The sequence below is a fragment of the Battus philenor genome, unplaced genomic scaffold (assembly GCF_028537555.1).
Source record: "Battus philenor isolate CCGP_79_NKW_IND1 unplaced genomic scaffold, ilBatPhil1.0.hap1 SCAF_1, whole genome shotgun sequence".
Classification (NCBI taxonomy): Eukaryota; Metazoa; Arthropoda; class Insecta; order Lepidoptera; family Papilionidae; genus Battus; species Battus philenor.
The window spans coordinates 139,030-156,468 of record NW_027181661.1 but is presented as its reverse complement, the minus strand read 5'-3'; the positions used below and the strand labels follow the sequence as shown (position 1 = coordinate 156,468).

The following is a 17,439-nucleotide window of genomic DNA, read 5'->3' as shown; positions in this document are numbered from 1 at the left end:
GACCCGGACACGGGGCTTCTGTTACAGTCGCCTCTGATTGTTTTATTTTAGGGAGGAAGAAAGACAATGTTGTCGCATATTTGCGAACTGTGTAATTCAGACGTTTGTGATTAAACTGGCGTACATTTAGCTATATTTAATTTATTATAGTAGAACAGGGCTTCTTAAACTTTTGTCATTCACGACCCCATTTATGATTGCGTGTTTCTTGACGACCCCATACAAATATAAAAGAAAAATAAATGAATATTTTTCGATGTTTTTTTTTATTAGGTAACGATATACATATACATATGAAAACATATAGTTTTAGAATTCGTTTCGAAACATACAAAAATCTAAAATCAAAAATTGCACAAAAAATTATAAAATTTTGTTTATATTAGTTCTAGACGCTGCAAGTCTACTATATTCCGCCAAATCTAGTGATGTTATAAAATGGTATTTATAAATATTTGTCAGAATTTTGCTACGCGGCCCATAGTTGAAGAAGCCCTGTAGTAGAAGAAACAAACCGTGTCTTCTTACTTTAATTTTCAGTCGATAGACAGACACTGTTAAGCACCTGCCTCCCCCATAGATCGCCACGGTAATCTGTATTACGCTGCCTGCAACCATCGACTTCCTCCGACGTTAACTATATCGTCGGTCTTTATAGTGCGAAGCCTACCTACGCGATCGCAGTCGCCGCACGTTAAGGCTCTAACGTCCATCGGTTGCGCGAAGGATGTGCCCCGCGTGCTATTTCAGACTAGTAATTCTTCGAGTTACGTCAGTGACTTATGTTCTTCTGCGGACGATCTTATTTCTGATTCAATCTCGCAGCGAAACTCTATCGCTCTCTGGTGATCTTGAGCCTTCTCATAAAGCCCACCGTTAGCGATCACGTCTCATATTCATTACAGCTCTTATAGAAAATCGTATAGTTTTCGTACAAGGAACATCCGAGGCATGTCTGAATTGATAACAAACGGGGGAGTCAATATTAATATAAAATACAATCATTCAGTAATAACATCGAAACTTATGTCGGCGAGATGGTGTTGTTAAATATACTGATTGTTATACATTAATTGTTGTGGAGAGGGTGAGTTTGAGCTGGTGCTCTGGTGAGCAGCGATCCTCGGAGCCTAATCCAGAACCGACGCTATCACCATTCGATGTCCCTTGCGTTCATAAGTTGGGTTTCTTACAAGGCACGTCAAAATAGAGACGACTTGTTGTCTACTTTGCACATTATTCTGTAATAAGCCATCTGCTGTTTTATAACTAGCTTCGTTGAGGGAAGACGTTATATTTGTTATAAATGAAAATCCTGACGGACACCGGCGCGCTGGCGGCGCCGATATTTGTTTGTTTATTTTCAACGTACTTTTGTATTTGGATTCGAAAGCCTACTTCTAAAGAAGCTCTAAAGGCGAGGCCAGCAGCTAGAAGTTTTTCGAAACCACTGACAATTAGAATCGTTGCTGTTCACCGAAACGAAGTTTTTGTTTATTGAACTTCTTATATTCATTACGTAAGAATTTAGAGACATTAGATGACAGTGTATTGAAATAGTCCCTACAAAATACTTGCTAACTTTATGATTCCTAGAGAAATAGATAACAATCTTTCACAAGGCCTTTATTCTTCTTTTCGTATATATATGTATGCAGCTTATGTTATAGTATAATAATGTGCATTATTTTATTTAACACTCTTCATGGTACACACTAGGAAAAATGTAAGTAGTTTTGTAATAGTAAACAAAATGTACAAAGAGCGGTCTTATCACACGAGGCAATCTCTTACAGACAACCATAGTATGGAAACAGTAGAAGTATAAATAAAGTATAGACAAAGCGTATATAAAAACACACATATGTACCTAGGTTGTAGAGATATGTGCGTATAGGTATGTACATTTATGATATATAATTTTTGTATAACATGTACAAATCTGCCTACAAGTTATTGCTGCCTATTGGAGCGTATCATCAACATAAAAGCATAGTCCTCCCACCAAAGATCGCCGCGATCTCGGTCTTGCGCCGCCCGCGTCCAGCGACCACCTACTGTTAACAGTTTTCAATACAGTCTGCAATATTTATGAATGTTTGAAGGTAGACAAAGTTAACTTTACATTACATAAACACAGTGGCGTACCTAGAACTTTTGCCGCCCGGGGCGATCTCCAGTTTGCCGCCCTTTCTATTATATGCCAATCAAATAGTGGTTTTTGATTTAAAAAAATATTGATATATCACTTCAAAGTAATCATATAAACTTTTCAAAAGAAATGACATTTATAAACTGACATCAAAAAAATTTAGTTAGGAAAAATTGCCGAACAAAGTCGTAAAGATCCTTTTACGAATTCAACGAATTTTAATGAATACAATAAAATAAAATTATTATCTTGTTCTTGAATTAGAATCCAAAATTTACACTAAAATGCATTTATATACACCGAGGAATAATATTCGAAATCATAAATTTAATCATAATTTATATAAATCAAATATTAAACTTATAATAATCATTTATTATTCAAGAAAGAAAATAAATTTGAAATAAAAAAGTTGCTTTTTACAACTATAAGTAAATATAAAAAATGCCGCCCCTAGCTAAGTGCCGCCCGGTGCGGACCGCAACTACCGCCCCCCCCCTAGGTACGCCACTGCATAAACATTATTATGTTCTTATATTTATATATTAAAGAATAAAATATATAATTTTTTTATCTTATTGCATGTTGTGTTCGCCTTGTTTATTCGAGCACAATTGGTCTTCCCGCGCGACCCCCCGCGCCGCGCGCCGCCTCCGCGCACTCGGGGATTGCATTCGAGCGAGCGGACGAGGCGCAGAGCGCACGGACTGAACGGCTTCCGTACCGAACGCAGTGAAAGTGGATCTTGCGAGAGTGTGGGACGTGCGCGTGCGCGTGCGCTACTCCATAACAGTTCACAGTTATTTGGTCGCCGGTGTATAACGTACTAGAATTTTCTATTTCACGAGAGAGACTGACTTTTATTCATTTTTTGCTTTAGCCGGTGCGAAATGTCTGTGCACACGCGAATATTGGAAAAATATCAGCTGAGCCGGGTGCCTTGGGCGGATCCGGACTTCCCAGCAACAAATAACTCCATTTCCACCAACCAATTGAGGGACGTTGTATACGAATGGAAGAGACCGTCGGTGAGTTGGCTTTTTCTATTCCCTCAAGTCACTCGAAGGACGCGCGTGAAATGTTCTAGTTGCAATCGATTAGGAGGGCCGCGTACTAATATTCATTTGTCCGCGCTGTGTTTCTACCGTCAACGGCATCAATAGGTCGAAGTAAAACAGGTTTAGTGTAAGCGTCTCCGGGCCCGGTGAAACTATAAACGTATTCTTACTTTAGCAAAGTAACAGACTGTCATTAGAGATGTCGCTCGTGGAAAGTTTTCAATTTTCTAATTCAGAGAAACTACTCGCGTATAAGTTCTAAGGCGACTTTGTTAACAGAGCGAGACCGTGCGAACTTGCAGTGCGACCTGGCGTTGATGCCATAATGTGTGTATTGTTAATATATACCCCGCGCAAATAATATTACTTGATAATCACTACCATTACTAAATCTATAGTAGAAATAAACCAACACTGTTTCAAAATTGTGTATTAAAATCCGTCGAATCATCTCATTTGAACATTTTGTCAGTGTACCGACGTTTTGATAAATATCTCACGAGCAGGGACGCCGTCGTTCGTATAATAATGTTAATGTACCCACATGTAAATAATATTTACTAGCCTACATTTAACGCATTTAAACACAACGATCACTAGTCTTTCTATCAGTTTAAGCTGTTTATATTAATAAAAACACTCGAGAAACGTTATTTAAAAATTCGTCGACTTGTAAAGTTGATTCCGTGAAATAAAATGGAAGTTTTCTTAAAATGACACCTTGTTTCTAAATGAAAATCACAAAACATTAAATTGATATTCGAATTATAATGAGCCATGAAGATGTTTAGAAAATATTTGCTAACATTATCTATTTTGTTTTTGCGTTGTGAACAAAACGCAGGGCACGAGATTAAAATAAATAATGAAATATGAAATTTGACGAATGTTTTTCAAAATATATTCGAAATGCAATTGACAAGACAAGCGTTAGTAATATTGAATTTGTCAATTACTTTACAAAAAAAAACTACTTTGGCCCGGCTCATCCGCATTTTAATCCCGAAAATATATCTGAAATAGAAAGGAAGGGGTCTAACAAAAAAAAAATAATTAAATTTTTTTTAATTTAAAATAATTAACCAAAGTCCTGTTCTATAGTACCCGGTGATAAATGTTAACACTACCATGTCACATTTTGTCAGCCGTGCGACAGAGATAACGCTCTACGAAGCCGAAATTAGCCGATTGTCTCTTTCCAATGGTCGATGTGCAAAATTTATGACACATTTATGTAATATTTTAAATTGTGTTATAATTATTTTCATGTTTTTTTTTTGTTTCCAGGAGTTATACACACATCCTATCTTAATAGACATGAAGAATAATTCTTTGAAATTGGAGCCCGGCACACTAGGTATAATCCTTTGTCTGTCCTGCTTTATTAAATTATAATATAATTATTTAGCTTGGCCGCGTTTTAAATTGAAGTTATAATGTACACGACATGTGTCTTTCAACTGTGTTGCCTGGCGAACAAGTTTTAATGCATCACTACCTGCTGTGTCTTGTAGCGTCTTACAATCATTTTTCAGTAACAAAAGACGCGTAGATGGTCAAGGGAATTGTTTTTTAAAACAACGTACTATTTATGAATCGATGCTTAATTCTTGGTATACTAAATAACATCGGTGTCCGGCGCGCCGGCAAATCATAAAAGTTAGCTTGCGAAGTTTTTATATATTTTTACGTGCACGTGTTAATGTCTTTATTTTAGCTTTAATTATTTATTGAATGCATTAGAGGTTGACAAATAAATAAAACACAAATTGCTTAATATGTGGTACACGTGTATAATTCAATATGCAATGCCAAATTACAATCGGACGTGATATTACGAGTGTAATGAATGTGTGCTGTGCGTCTCGGCGTATACTTTTGACACTTGCACCAAAGCTAATTGCTGAGCTGCTAAACAAATGCTAAACAAATGCTAAAAAAAGCTGCTAAACAAATGTATGAGTGTGTATTCGTACGGCTTCAGATCCATAAGAAAGTGCATGCATTTTCAATTACTCACGTACTCTTTGCCCGCTAGAGCTATAAGAACAGATAAGTTTAATAATAGAGACAATGTGAATAACAAGTGAATTGATGAATTACAAATGCTTGCAAGCGCTGCGAAGAACCTTTACTCACAAGAGGGAGAGGGAGAGTGACAAGCGCACTACTCCAACCGGCGTCATTAGAAATCTGCGACAGGGGCCCAGGTCTAACAGCGCATGTCCTGACGGCTGAAGTGATGAGCGGGCGCAGCCCAAACACCGAATGTTATTTACATTTATTTGGTTTTAATTGAAATCTTTATTCAGTGCAAACTTGTTGTTCGCAGGCGCAGAGTGGCTGCCGTCAACTATCGGTGTCCTATTCCATAAAAAAGATATGTTACAAAGGGTCGTGTCTGCAGAGCAAGAGGAGAACGCTAACGCGACCGCAGTGTACAGGTGCTCACTTGCAGCTATTTATTTATTTTGAGGCTCCAAGCAAGTTACACATTAAAACCAAAAAAATAATTAAAAAAGCCCGCCAGGTCACACTTGAGTGAGTGAATTAATGGTGGTAGTTATGTTTCGCATTGTTTGCCGCATACGCATTTATCAGCGGGCTGGCGGGCGGTGCACTACATTGCACGACTACCGCTGCATAGCGGAAGCAGCTATATATTAGTCCTTTTCTTACTTAGGATGGACTTCCGCAGAATAACGCCTGAATCTATTAGATAAAAAAAATAATGGTGTTAAAATAGGAAAGAAACAAGAAATATAAAAAGTAACAATACTAATGTACCCGATAAGAAAACGAAACAAATTGGAGGACAAGAGTAGAACCAAATGTCCGGACAACAAAATGTTCCTATGTTTCGTCTGAAATGGCCCTGAAGTTTTAATTACATTTCAGATTCAAAATCTGGTGGTGCGAACAGTGGACCGAGGTGGCGGTGGACGACCGGCTGCCCACCGCCCAAGGCCTGCCTTGCTTCTTGCGTTCAACGAATACTCATGAGCTCTGGGTGTCGCTGCTCGAGAAAGCCTTGGCCAAGTGAGTTAAAACATTAAATTCCCTACGGCGCCAAGTGTCTCTTGGCGTGGACTCTTTGGCATTGCTAGACTTATTTGTCAAAGTACACCGGTGTCCCTTACAGGCCTCTACTCTATAGTGACGCTTAAGCCTTAGTTTCGATGCCATTCGAACTGAAACCCAAATATCAAAACAACATTCATCGAGGAGGAAAATGTCTCGTGTTTCGGTTTGTTGACGGCGCTGCCTTGTGGGGCTGTTTCTGCCTAACCAAATTGATAGCTCGAAGAATAAAAAAGAGGTTTCAGGCTGGTATTTACAAAGCGCGTGCGTTGCAGGTTGCACGGCTCGTACGACGCGCTAAGGTACGCCAACAGTATGGACGGCCTCGCGGAACTTACCGGCGGCATCCCGGAGACGCTGCCGCTGGGGCAGGTCGCGGGCGTCGCGGAATTCCTTCACATTTCGCGATACAACACTCTGGTCACGTTGGTGCGTTCCAGGCGCCAGGTAAAAAGTAATATTCCAGCCTTTTTATATTTCAGAATATTCAAGCTTGCTCTTTTAGTAACACGTAACATTCACGTTTGCGCACCGGGAGCCGTGCAGACAGCTTTTCGGTTAAATTGAAAATGGTAACGGCATCTTAAAGACTATTTTCATTTGAATGTACACCTGATATTCGGACGGAGTATTGTCACTTGATCCGGTCGTATAGTTTGTTCGCGTTTACAGTTACCAAAGGAACGCTTGTGCGCGGCTGTGTGCTCGTGCGCTTGTGCGCGGCTGTGTCCGACGCCCTCTGATCGGACGGCTCTGACGGAAACGGCCTGCACTCCCGACGCGAGCGTAGTATACGTAGCGCAGTGTCCGGCGCGCGATTCCAACGCAATGTCGATACAAGTCTAAAACAAAGTAACTAAGTCACTGCTGCTATATTGAGATGAGCCTTTGTTCCAGGCGGTGACCGGCTACTGTGGACGAATAGAACCTTTTATGAATTATTTAGTGCTTGACGTACAAGAGGTAATGAACCACGTTTACTCAAAAACCCTTCGTTAGTATCTGTCTCTCTGTTTAAGCTACAAACGATTTGACCTTTGAATGAACCTTGTTATATTCTCCAGGTGACGTGTCGTGGAAAGTCTGAATATTTCGTACTATTCGGACATTTAGCTACAGACAGTATGAGATTTAATCACCTTATTGTTGATGAAAAAAAGTAAGTGCTACGTGCCCTCTGTCTTTATAATGTGTCATTGCTAACTTGCGCGGGACGCCGTCCGACGTCGCGGGCGCTGTCGGACCGAAGCTCAGCGTTCCTTCACCTGCTTCCCAGATGGTGGAGCTTACGGACCTTGAAGCGTCTCCTGCCGACGCACTTGAATGGGTTTTGGATGCTGTTCTCGGATGTCGTAGACGTGTTCACGCATATGGAAATGGTTCACTTGACGGAATCATCCCCGAAACACATTCCATGGAAGGTTTGCACGTACAACGGCAGGTGGACGAAAGGCGTGAACGCAGGCGGATGGGCGACCAAAGCGAGCTCCACGGACGGGGGTGAGTCGTCAAGCTGCACCCCCTACAGTTATTTTTCAATTTGCAACATTCTCTTCAGAAGAGAGGAAAATCGTACGACAAGGCCCAGTGCGGGTCCCAGTGCCCGGACGGATTCCTTTATCGCAACGATTTACAGTCCATGGCTAATAGACGAAAGGAATTTGCCTTCTTTTTATCTTTCTTCTTAAATAATACCATCGATCCATACACTCATCCATCTATAGCCAGAAATATGCATTTGATTGATGTTAAGCAGGTCTTTTGTTTTCGGAATATTTGATCTCTTTTTGACTACTTCCGAATTTACGGTAAACTTTTTAAAGTATTAATTTTTTGTAACAGAATTCTTTCACATAAATCCGCAAATCCAGTTCGAGTTGAAAGAGGAGTTGGCCTCGGAGGAGGTAGTAATATCGTTGAGGCAGCACCATCCTACGTGGCCAAAGGTGATCGGGTTCACGCTGTACCACCTACCGGAGAAGCTTAATGCCCCGGCGAAGAATTCTGAGCTCCGAAAGTTGTCCATCGTCTTCGAGTCCAACTACACCAACGTGCGTCACATAACCGCCCGGTAGGTTGCTCTTCTTTAATAAATGCAAATAGTATTAGAGATTGCCATATGTATAGTGATATGTGATATGTGATACATATTGAGATGTGATCGCAGGATGAGCCTCTGCTCCGGCGCGTACCTGCTGGTGCCGACCACGGACCGCGCGCGGGTCGAGGCGAACTTCGCGTTGAGCGTGCTGGCTGCAGAGCCGGCGGAGATGGTCGCGCTGGACTACGTGGTCTCCGTGCAGACTTCCCTCATTTGGCAATACCCGTCTTCAGAGATGACCAGCTTCCCCCAGTACAAATCCTATTTTCTGAACTTTGCGGACGAACACAAAACTGTCGGCCTGTTCGAGCTGCAGGAGATCTTGTGGAACTGCCTGCCCAACGACTACGTAAAGGGCTGCGCGTCCATGAGCACGTGCCGCGAAATTATGCTCACCATGGAGAGAGACCACCGCGGGCGCTTGGAGATTTCCGACTTTCTGAGCCTGCTCTGCACGTTGCGGCTCTGGCTGTACGTGTTCCGCGAACTCACGCCGGGCACGCCGGGCGTGCTGCGCGTCGAGCGGCTGCGCGCGGCGCTGATGCGGCTGGGCGTCACGTTGCACGAGCGCGCGCTCGCCACGCTCGTGCTGCGCTACATGCGCCCCAACGGCACGCTGCGCTTCGGTGACTTCGTCTCTGCGCTCATGCTGCTGCACCGGACCCGCGGTGAGCTGTGCGATTGTTTCCCGCAGACTGTGCCGGAGCCAGCCATGCGCCGCCACATTTTCTAATCACTAGCGTCTAGTCCATTTTATTTAATTACATTTAGGAAATAACGATGTATAATCCTATACCAGACTCGTATGCAATTATTTTCGGTCCTGTTACATCTAACGCTATGCGACTGCTAAATAAATATCTCTATTTTTCTTTATTAAGGGATCACCATAATAAATTTCAATATTAAATTCTGGAACGTTGTAAATTTAACCATAAAGAATGAATTTTTCCGAGTAAAGCTTATTTAATTTTGGTGTTGCATTTACATGCAACATTTTTATTGAGTAAATAGTGCGCGGTTCAGGATTCCCTTTGCTTATAAGAGCGCTCATTATAAATCTGTCACGTTTCAACAATGAACGTATGAGCGTCAAGGCTTTACTAAAGAGATGGTAATATTAGCCGGCGACAGCAGCCTGACGATTCGGACTTCGGCACTCTCGGTGGCGCTGGTCGAGGTCCTCACGCGCGACCAATAGATTTCATATTTACTTGTATTGTTGTCGTAAACATCTTTTATTATTATTATAAAGGACTTAAGTGGCGAACTTGACCTCCGTCCTCATATAACGCACTATCCCGTACAATATAATAATGCTAGAGAGTCAATTCATTCGCTATAACTTTAGCATTTTACGTAGATCAGTGCATGCAGATGGTGTCTCAAATGATTCGCTTGAACTTCACAGCGTTCCAGGAGAACGACGACCTCTGGCTGTGACCGGCCGCGCCGCGCGCTGCGCTCGGCCCGGCGTCGACACGGGGCCGTCGATAGCGTGTTCAGAGAGTTTTGAACTCTTTTTGTGCTACATTTGTTCAAACGTGTTAAATACTTTAAGCTTTGTTTTGTTTACTTTTGTTACGCAATGATTTTTGTGGAAGTTCCACCGATAAAATTATATTTTTTTTGTACCAGCAGTTGTGGTAATATAGTCATAATATCTAATAATAGGCAAGAACAAAAATCCGTAGAGATCTTACAAATTCTGTATGTTAAATAAAGTGATTAAATATTATTGTTTTATTTTTAAAAAGCCAATGCATTTGAATATAAGGGCCATAAATTGTGATTAGCTTCACAAACACCACCATAGTAGTATAATGGTATCGGCGGAGGCAGCGTGTGCCTCCACTCGGACTGACCATGTTAACCTTCTCATCGCCCCTCATCACCGCAGAGAATAACAAGTGAATTGTTTTTAGCGGGTAAGTATACCACACAATCTTGTTCTTATCTATAGTGCGGGCTATCCTATTCAGATCGTGCACCTAAATAATCCCACTCCGGTCTTACTGGACTAGGAGTGCGGAGCCGAGGTTTTAAAAGAGCAATAATATCCCCGAGAATTCAAATCACCTAAAGGTGAACCATGAAGGCGAAAGACGCTCCCAGAAGCACTTCCTAGAACCCATAGATCCGGTCACGTTCAACGAAAATGAGAAACGTCGGACTCCCATGGCAAAACTAATAATCCTGGTCCTAGTTCTTCTCTTTAACGTAGCCATGACCAACGGATTCTTCTCCAAACAACTGTCATAGTTTTCTTGAAGCACTGCATAACCATAACCTCGCGTTCTATTGGCCCATTAGTCTCCTGAAACTTATTTTACCTGAAATAAATCTACAAAACATTAATTCTTACACAAAATTGGAGATTCATAGAGGCGATGGCGCTCAATTCCCGAGGAATTTTGTTTTCGCGTTAAAGCCACCATCCAGCCATCAAGTGCACCATAGCACAGAACACACTCTACACAGACGATACCTGGTTGACGATACGATACCTGCATTTACACTTCCATTGTCACCACCGGCACCATGACTGAATGCCTCCAGACTAAATCCTACGAATGCGGTGCAACCGCTCCCCTGTTCCAGCTCATGCGCTGTCCAGTACCAAGGGTGACTCAATACCATTGCACCGGTGTCATCCTGGATGACAAACTTACCTTCAACAAAATGCAGTCTTCGACATCAGCAGACTCTGTCCATTGCTAAAATGTCACTGTCAAATAAAGTGATACAAAGCTGTAACCAGATACGTCGTTACACATACAAGTGCTTCGCTCGTGCCAATGCCCGCGTCATCCACAGAGTCCAGGTCGTACAGGACAGGTTCATGTGTAGGATCACGGGCGCGTCGTGGTTCATTAGCAATAAAGACTTGTACCGTATTTTTACTGTTGATGGTAAGGTGAAAAGAAAACAGCAATTTGGCAATAGAAGAAAAATGTATTTAAATTACAAGTGTAGTGGGCAGAAGGCCTGGTCTGATTTTACACCGCAGCTCGGTACTCCCCCGATGATGCTGGTAAGCAGCCGCACGATCTCCCAGGACTGGTCAGGAGGCAGCAGGTCGAGAGCAGGAAGCGCCGGTAATTGACAGCATGTGTTCGTGCCAGTGCGAGGTACGAATAGATTGAACCTCAATGACCGTAGGTTATTTTTAGTATAAAAGTCGCACCTGTGAATAAATGTCACAGCTATAATATACATATATAAACATATGTACAATTTGCATCGCTGACAGTAAACACCGAGATGACTTGCGATGAAGGAAGGAAAGAAGCCAAAAGCAGTTGATGTGATTGTTTACTGTCAGAACGGAGATAAAAAATTTAAAACATTGTAAAATATAAATAGAAGAGATAAACAGATTGAAAAACTAACAAGGAATACATAATTTATTTATTATTTATTTATTTTATTTATTTTTTATTTAACAGTTTATTGTACACAATAAAAACACTAAAGTAACAATACAAATATAACTGACACAACAGGCACTACTTATTTCTAACCAGAAATTTCTTCCAGTAGGCCTACGGAAGGAGATTCATAAAAAGTAAGGCAGACACAACGTGCACAATAATTAAATTGAAATATTTACAATAGATACGACTTTTGACCATAATTACATACTTAACATGAACATAAATGTATACTTACATATTATATACTTACATAAATAAGCATAATAAACAATATATATACATAATATAAGCATAAATACATATATAACATATATAACTAAAAATATTATATATACTAGACAACTAGCGATAAATAGTGCTCTTTGACTCGCTTTTTAAATACAGGTAATGATGGACAATCACGTACTTCGTAGGGGAGAGCGTTCCATAATCTTGCAGCATGGACAGTGAAGGAATAGGAAAAGAAATCAGAGTGATGGGTGGGGATGGCCAGTGACGTCCTTACGTTCGTACGACAAGGTTTGTCCTGGGCCCGGGAGAAGTGGAAGAGGTTACGGAGATAAGAAGGAGCAGAGGGATTGTATAGGATGTTATAGAGAGTAGAAAGAACATGAGCGTTCCTGCGGTGACGAATTGGAAGCCACTTGAGTTGCGATCGGAACTGGGAAATATGATCGTACTTACGTAAACCGAAAATAAATCTAATACATACATTTTGGAGACGCTCTAGTTTGTTTAGAAGCTCCTCAGTGGCATCCAGGTAGCACGCGTCAGCGTAGTCAAGAATGGGGAAAAGGAGAGTCTGTACGAGGGAGATCTTGGTTTTCAGAGGTAAAAAGTTCTGGAGGCATTTGAGCGAGTGAAGTGAAAAATGTAATTTTTTGCTGACTTCATTGACGTGCGGGAGCCAAGACAAATTGGAATCGATGATTACCCCTAGATTCTTTGCAGATTTGCTAAAAGGTATAATAACGCCATCGTAAAGCAATGGACGGATAGCAGTGACAGCGCCAAGACGCTTATACATATATGCGCTCCCAATAAGCAAAGCCTGTGACTTTTTCGGGTTTACTACTAGTCCGAATGACTTAGCCCAAGTAGAGATCCGCTCCAGATCGGCATTGATAAGAGCAATAGCATCATCAAGATCAGAGATTTTGAAATGCCGATAGATCTGCAAGTCGTCTGCATAAATATGGAATATATAATATATAATGATGGAATTATGGACACAGACAGAATGTTGAGCTCTAACTTATAGCGAAATGCTACTTAATATTAATGTCTTTGTAATATTTGTTCAACACTTACCCCTTTTGGGTGAGTGTTGAACAATTGGCGATATAAAGGTTGTGGCATGATTTTAAAGATGCTCCGAGAATCAAAAGAACGAAGACGTGAATTTATAACGTAAAGAAAGTATAACACGACCGACACAAAGAGAGTGCGTCGGTGCGTGAGACGTCACCTAGCTGGTGAACGCGACCGAGGCCAGGGTCCTTCGCGCGGGCAATGGATGTAAACTGCTGTGGCTGGTGCGCGGGCGCATTGGAATATTTGTTATAAAAACAAAGATCCGCTGAACAAATGCTGCACGCTTCAACTATCCCACGCCACTTGAGATGTACCGTTCCCCGCCAAGGATTCAACAATTTTTTGCCGTATTGCGATTTACGTGACGTTTCTCGTGTTTATATTTTTTAGTTAAAATTTTAATTAAGATATATGGGACGTTACCATACAACGTTACAGACTTGTATGTCCTTAAACTGCCAACGATTCCTTAGTTCGTAAAACGGCTCTGCCGCTCTTCACCCAAATTCATTGATTGTAGGTGAAGCTACATAAAATATAATCACACCCGGTACATTCGAGTGCCGTGCCGACGACAACGACAGTAATACAAGCCACGTACAATGTACACCGCCATCGTCGCCATTCGACAACCAACCGGTCTCATCGGACACGAGGCCGGATCGATGGCACAGGAGACGCCTACACGCAGTCATACTATAGAAACAAGCGTCGCTGGAGTTTCTCCCGCCACTTCTCCCAGCGCTAACGCTTTCCGAAGTCGTAGTAGTGTTATTAGCCGAGGAATAGCGGCCGATCAATTGAGATTCAGCCTTCTTGGGCGTTGGAATGCTAACCCGGCATTTTCGAAAAGTCAGCCCGAGCAGGATTCCACTACACCCTAGTCACTCTGTGGAGCGTCCGCTAAAGCGATGTGAGAGCCCATAAACCGAGAAAATAGCACAAAAAAACTATTTATATTGATCTACACATTATAAGTGTTTATACAGTTATAATATTAAAACGCAAGGAGTTCGAAAACCTATAAACTTTTTTAAAAAAACTTTATGCGAAAATCGAGGCGGTTTAAATAATTTTACAACGCACAATGAACGCGGTCACTTTTTCAAACCCTCCCAAATTCACTAGAGGCGAAAAATGTATTTACATTCATTTGATACTGACCTTTGTTTTCATTATATCGGCAACTATTGTATACTTTGTGCACCTGTGCGTGGTCAGACACCCGGGCACCAGCTACATGAACACGAGGCGGGGCTTGCGTGAGGGCGCCGGGCTCAGAGGTGACGGAATGCTTTATACCATTGTTATATGCGCTACATCTGTTAGATGAGTGAGGCTTTCTGCTAACAAAGACAGGGTTCCGTTTTATTTTAGAGCGTCACCTTTATCGCACAGTTCTCCAATGGCGTGGTGATTGTGATGGCCGAATATTTCATTCTTATTACGTATCAAATCAAAAGACAGTCGCTATATTCTACATTATATCTTCTAAAACTGAAACGTTTCACCTTAGTTTCATGATAACAAAAACGATGGGAGACTTTAAAATCGCTATTTTCCAGATGTATTGGCCCCGGACTATTTGCCGATCGGCGTTCTTTATTTAAACGAGAGCGTTCGTCGTCAACGAGCGGTCTGCAGTACGATCCAGCTGCGCGAGACGTGGTCCGTGGCGCCTGCGCACTGCGTCATCATACGCTCTAATCCATCTATGGCCGAGTGGCTGACCAGATGGACCATCAAGTATATGTCCAGCGATTCCACAATAGTGGGTGAGTCTTGAACGCTTAGGAAAACAGAAGGTCACGGTGTATGATGCTACACACAGTTTTAAATAAACCGCTATTTATTGGTGCTGTAAAATAATCTGTCCTACATATTATGGTGGAGAGCATATTTTGTAATGGGAGTAAGAATTTTTAAAGCAATATATGATTTTGCTATTGTAGGAGCAATATTACGACATCGTGAGCGGCGCACCGAAAAAGGAAATACCAAAGAAATATAATTCTTTATTTGCATCGGGCGAAAGAGAGCGCTCTACAGTTCTTCTCGACTTATGATTAGCTGACAATTGTTATTGGTTGAACATTGTTATCGTAGTTTTAAATAAGTATAAATCGATTACGTGTTGTTATTACCTCCAAAACCAATTGGCCTTAGGAAAAATCCCACACTATATTACGTCTATTGCATTCGGTCATGTCTTCTGATTCCGCCATGTCTGCCCGGCATTATATGTCAGCGTCTTGATTACGTTTATACCTCAACCCCAGTCACCTTACATAGATTTCTAAATGTCGATTGATGGAGCAGCATGCATGCAGTATGAAGGAGTTTCTCTGTTGGCCCAGATACGAGCGTCAAAAGAAACATTGCGCATCCTCATTTCAATCGAGACGACTTTTCTAACAACATTGGCCTGTTGGAGCACTCGAGCTCCGTGCCCATGCATCAGTACATCTGTAAGTAATTTCCAAACAAAACAAAACGTTATCAGTGAATTTTTCGACTTGTTATTACTTCTTCACAACCGCTAAACACAACACAACTTTATCTTAATATATATGCGGCTACGTGAACCTGTATGAACATTATATTTGAAACTTGCGTTTGTTTTATTTTTAACAATTAAACACATTATTACAAGCTCTTTATACGCGCCTCTTGGAGAAGAAGCACAACGTAATTATTAACACTAATATAAATCGATAGTCGATAGACGCCCACCGCAAGGCTTTGACCTACTCCAAGTATCGCCACAATGACTAGTCTAGTGCCACTTGCATTCAGCGACTTTCCGGAATTTATTATTGAGTATTTTAAACATATAGATAGCTTTGAAGAAGATGCGCGCCGGACGAAACACTTTCAAATTAAAAGCTCTTTTGTTTTTAAAGCCCTAAGCCAGATGTTTCCTCTTAAATGCGATAACTTTTCTCTTCAATCATTTTGTAATGTGGCTTGATCTTTCTATAACATTGTACATAGTAAATTTTTTAATATAGTTTCATGTATAAAGGAACACATAACAGCGCCATTATTGTTTAACAGGTAACTTTTAATGTAATTTTAAGTTACGTGTACTGCTGGTGTACCTAAGTAAATAACATAAACCTTGATTATGTGGTCGGTCCTATCCACACCGCGTCTGCCGGCTCCAAGTCTCCACTCCTCTTAACAATATGATGATAGCAAATTAATAATTGACCAGTTTAATTATGTCCTTTGTAAAATAAAGACGAGTTTGTCTAGTCGTGTAAATTTAAAAAATAAAGAAAACTTTCGGCCTCAAGAGCCGTCGGCTGCACGAGCGATATGCTCCTTCCGCTGTCGTTTCAGACGAGCAAATCTTCGAGGTACGTCGATGAACTTAGGTCTTATGTAGATCTTTGTGACTTGGAACAGTCTTATAAGACTCATTGTCAGTGACTGTGTCTTCGATCCATATGGCATGAAAGTTCACATCCGTATGTCAGGAAATTATTATATTAAATTTTGAATTACGATATAAACATAGGTACAAGTACACACTACCTCATTACTGACAAGCAGACAACTTCCATAACATTTTTAAATATATATAATGGTAATTATAAAATATTTACTATGCCTTGTTTAACAGCGCTTGATGCTTCCGTAAAACACAACAATTACACGGGAGTCGAACGGAATCATTTACAATTAGGCGAATGGAATCAGGCCATTGTAGATAATGAAGGTATGTATATAGGTGTGTGTATATTTATATATATATACCTTATAATTTGCCGGCAGGCTTTTGGTATGAAAAGGAAAGAGAGGAGGATCCCTTTGTACTTTTGTTTTAAAATGTAGTTTGTTTTAAATTTGGAACGCTGAAATCCTTAAAAGAACATTTTCGATATTCGAATTGCTTTTAGCGGCGGGGCCGAGCACTATCAGGAGCTCGTGTCCATTTTTAATTGAAAAGGCTAAATAAAAAATAAATTCTTTATTTCTCTGATATATTTCATCCGGTACTTTTCTGAAAATTCTGTTCTAATATTATTATGTAGTAATATATATTATGTAGTAATGCTGCAACTAAACATATCATTAAGTTTAACGCTTGTAAAAACAAACTCTTTTACCTGCTCGACGTGAACTCTACTAACTTTAAAACAATTTAACAGATTTGTAGTTCCATTAATATTTTACAGCATTTTTTATGTGCAGTCTCCTTTGTTCATTTTTTCCTTGTTCTTTAACACGATTAAGGCGCTCCTGAGCAAGTGATATCTCATACTTCACCATCTGTAACCAAAATTTTGT

At 40.8% G+C, this 17,439-nt stretch overlaps 1 protein-coding gene across 1 annotated transcript; it reads left to right on the top strand.

Moving 5' to 3' along the window:
- Window positions 1–2,843: 2,843 nt before the first annotated feature.
- LOC137919517 (calpain-C-like) lies at window positions 2,844–10,059 on the top strand. The gene is made up of 11 exons (XM_068762613.1): window positions 2,844–3,180; window positions 4,498–4,567; window positions 5,543–5,654; window positions 6,109–6,249; window positions 6,567–6,738; window positions 7,189–7,254; window positions 7,356–7,450; window positions 7,568–7,791; window positions 8,134–8,362; window positions 8,459–9,060; window positions 9,804–10,059. Exons 1-11 carry the CDS (start codon window positions 3,043–3,045, stop codon window positions 9,833–9,835), a joined length of 1,881 nt encoding a protein of 626 aa, XP_068618714.1. The 5' UTR covers window positions 2,844–3,042; the 3' UTR covers window positions 9,836–10,059.
- Window positions 10,060–17,439: the final 7,380 nt, after the last annotated feature.

What these genes read in the sequence shown, in the direction of transcription:
- LOC137919517 (XM_068762613.1), top strand. Translation starts at nt 3,043, where the DNA reads ATGTCTGTGCACACGCGAATATTGGAAAAATATCAGCTGAGCCGGGTG. An exon ending in ACGAATGGAAGAGACCGTCG is followed by an intron (nt 3,181 to 4,497) that starts GTGAGTTGGCTT and finishes TTTTGTTTCCAG; the next exon opens with GAGTTATACACACATCCTAT. An exon ending in AACGCGACCGCAGTGTACAG is followed by an intron (nt 5,655 to 6,108) that starts GTGCTCACTTGC and finishes ATTACATTTCAG; the next exon opens with ATTCAAAATCTGGTGGTGCG.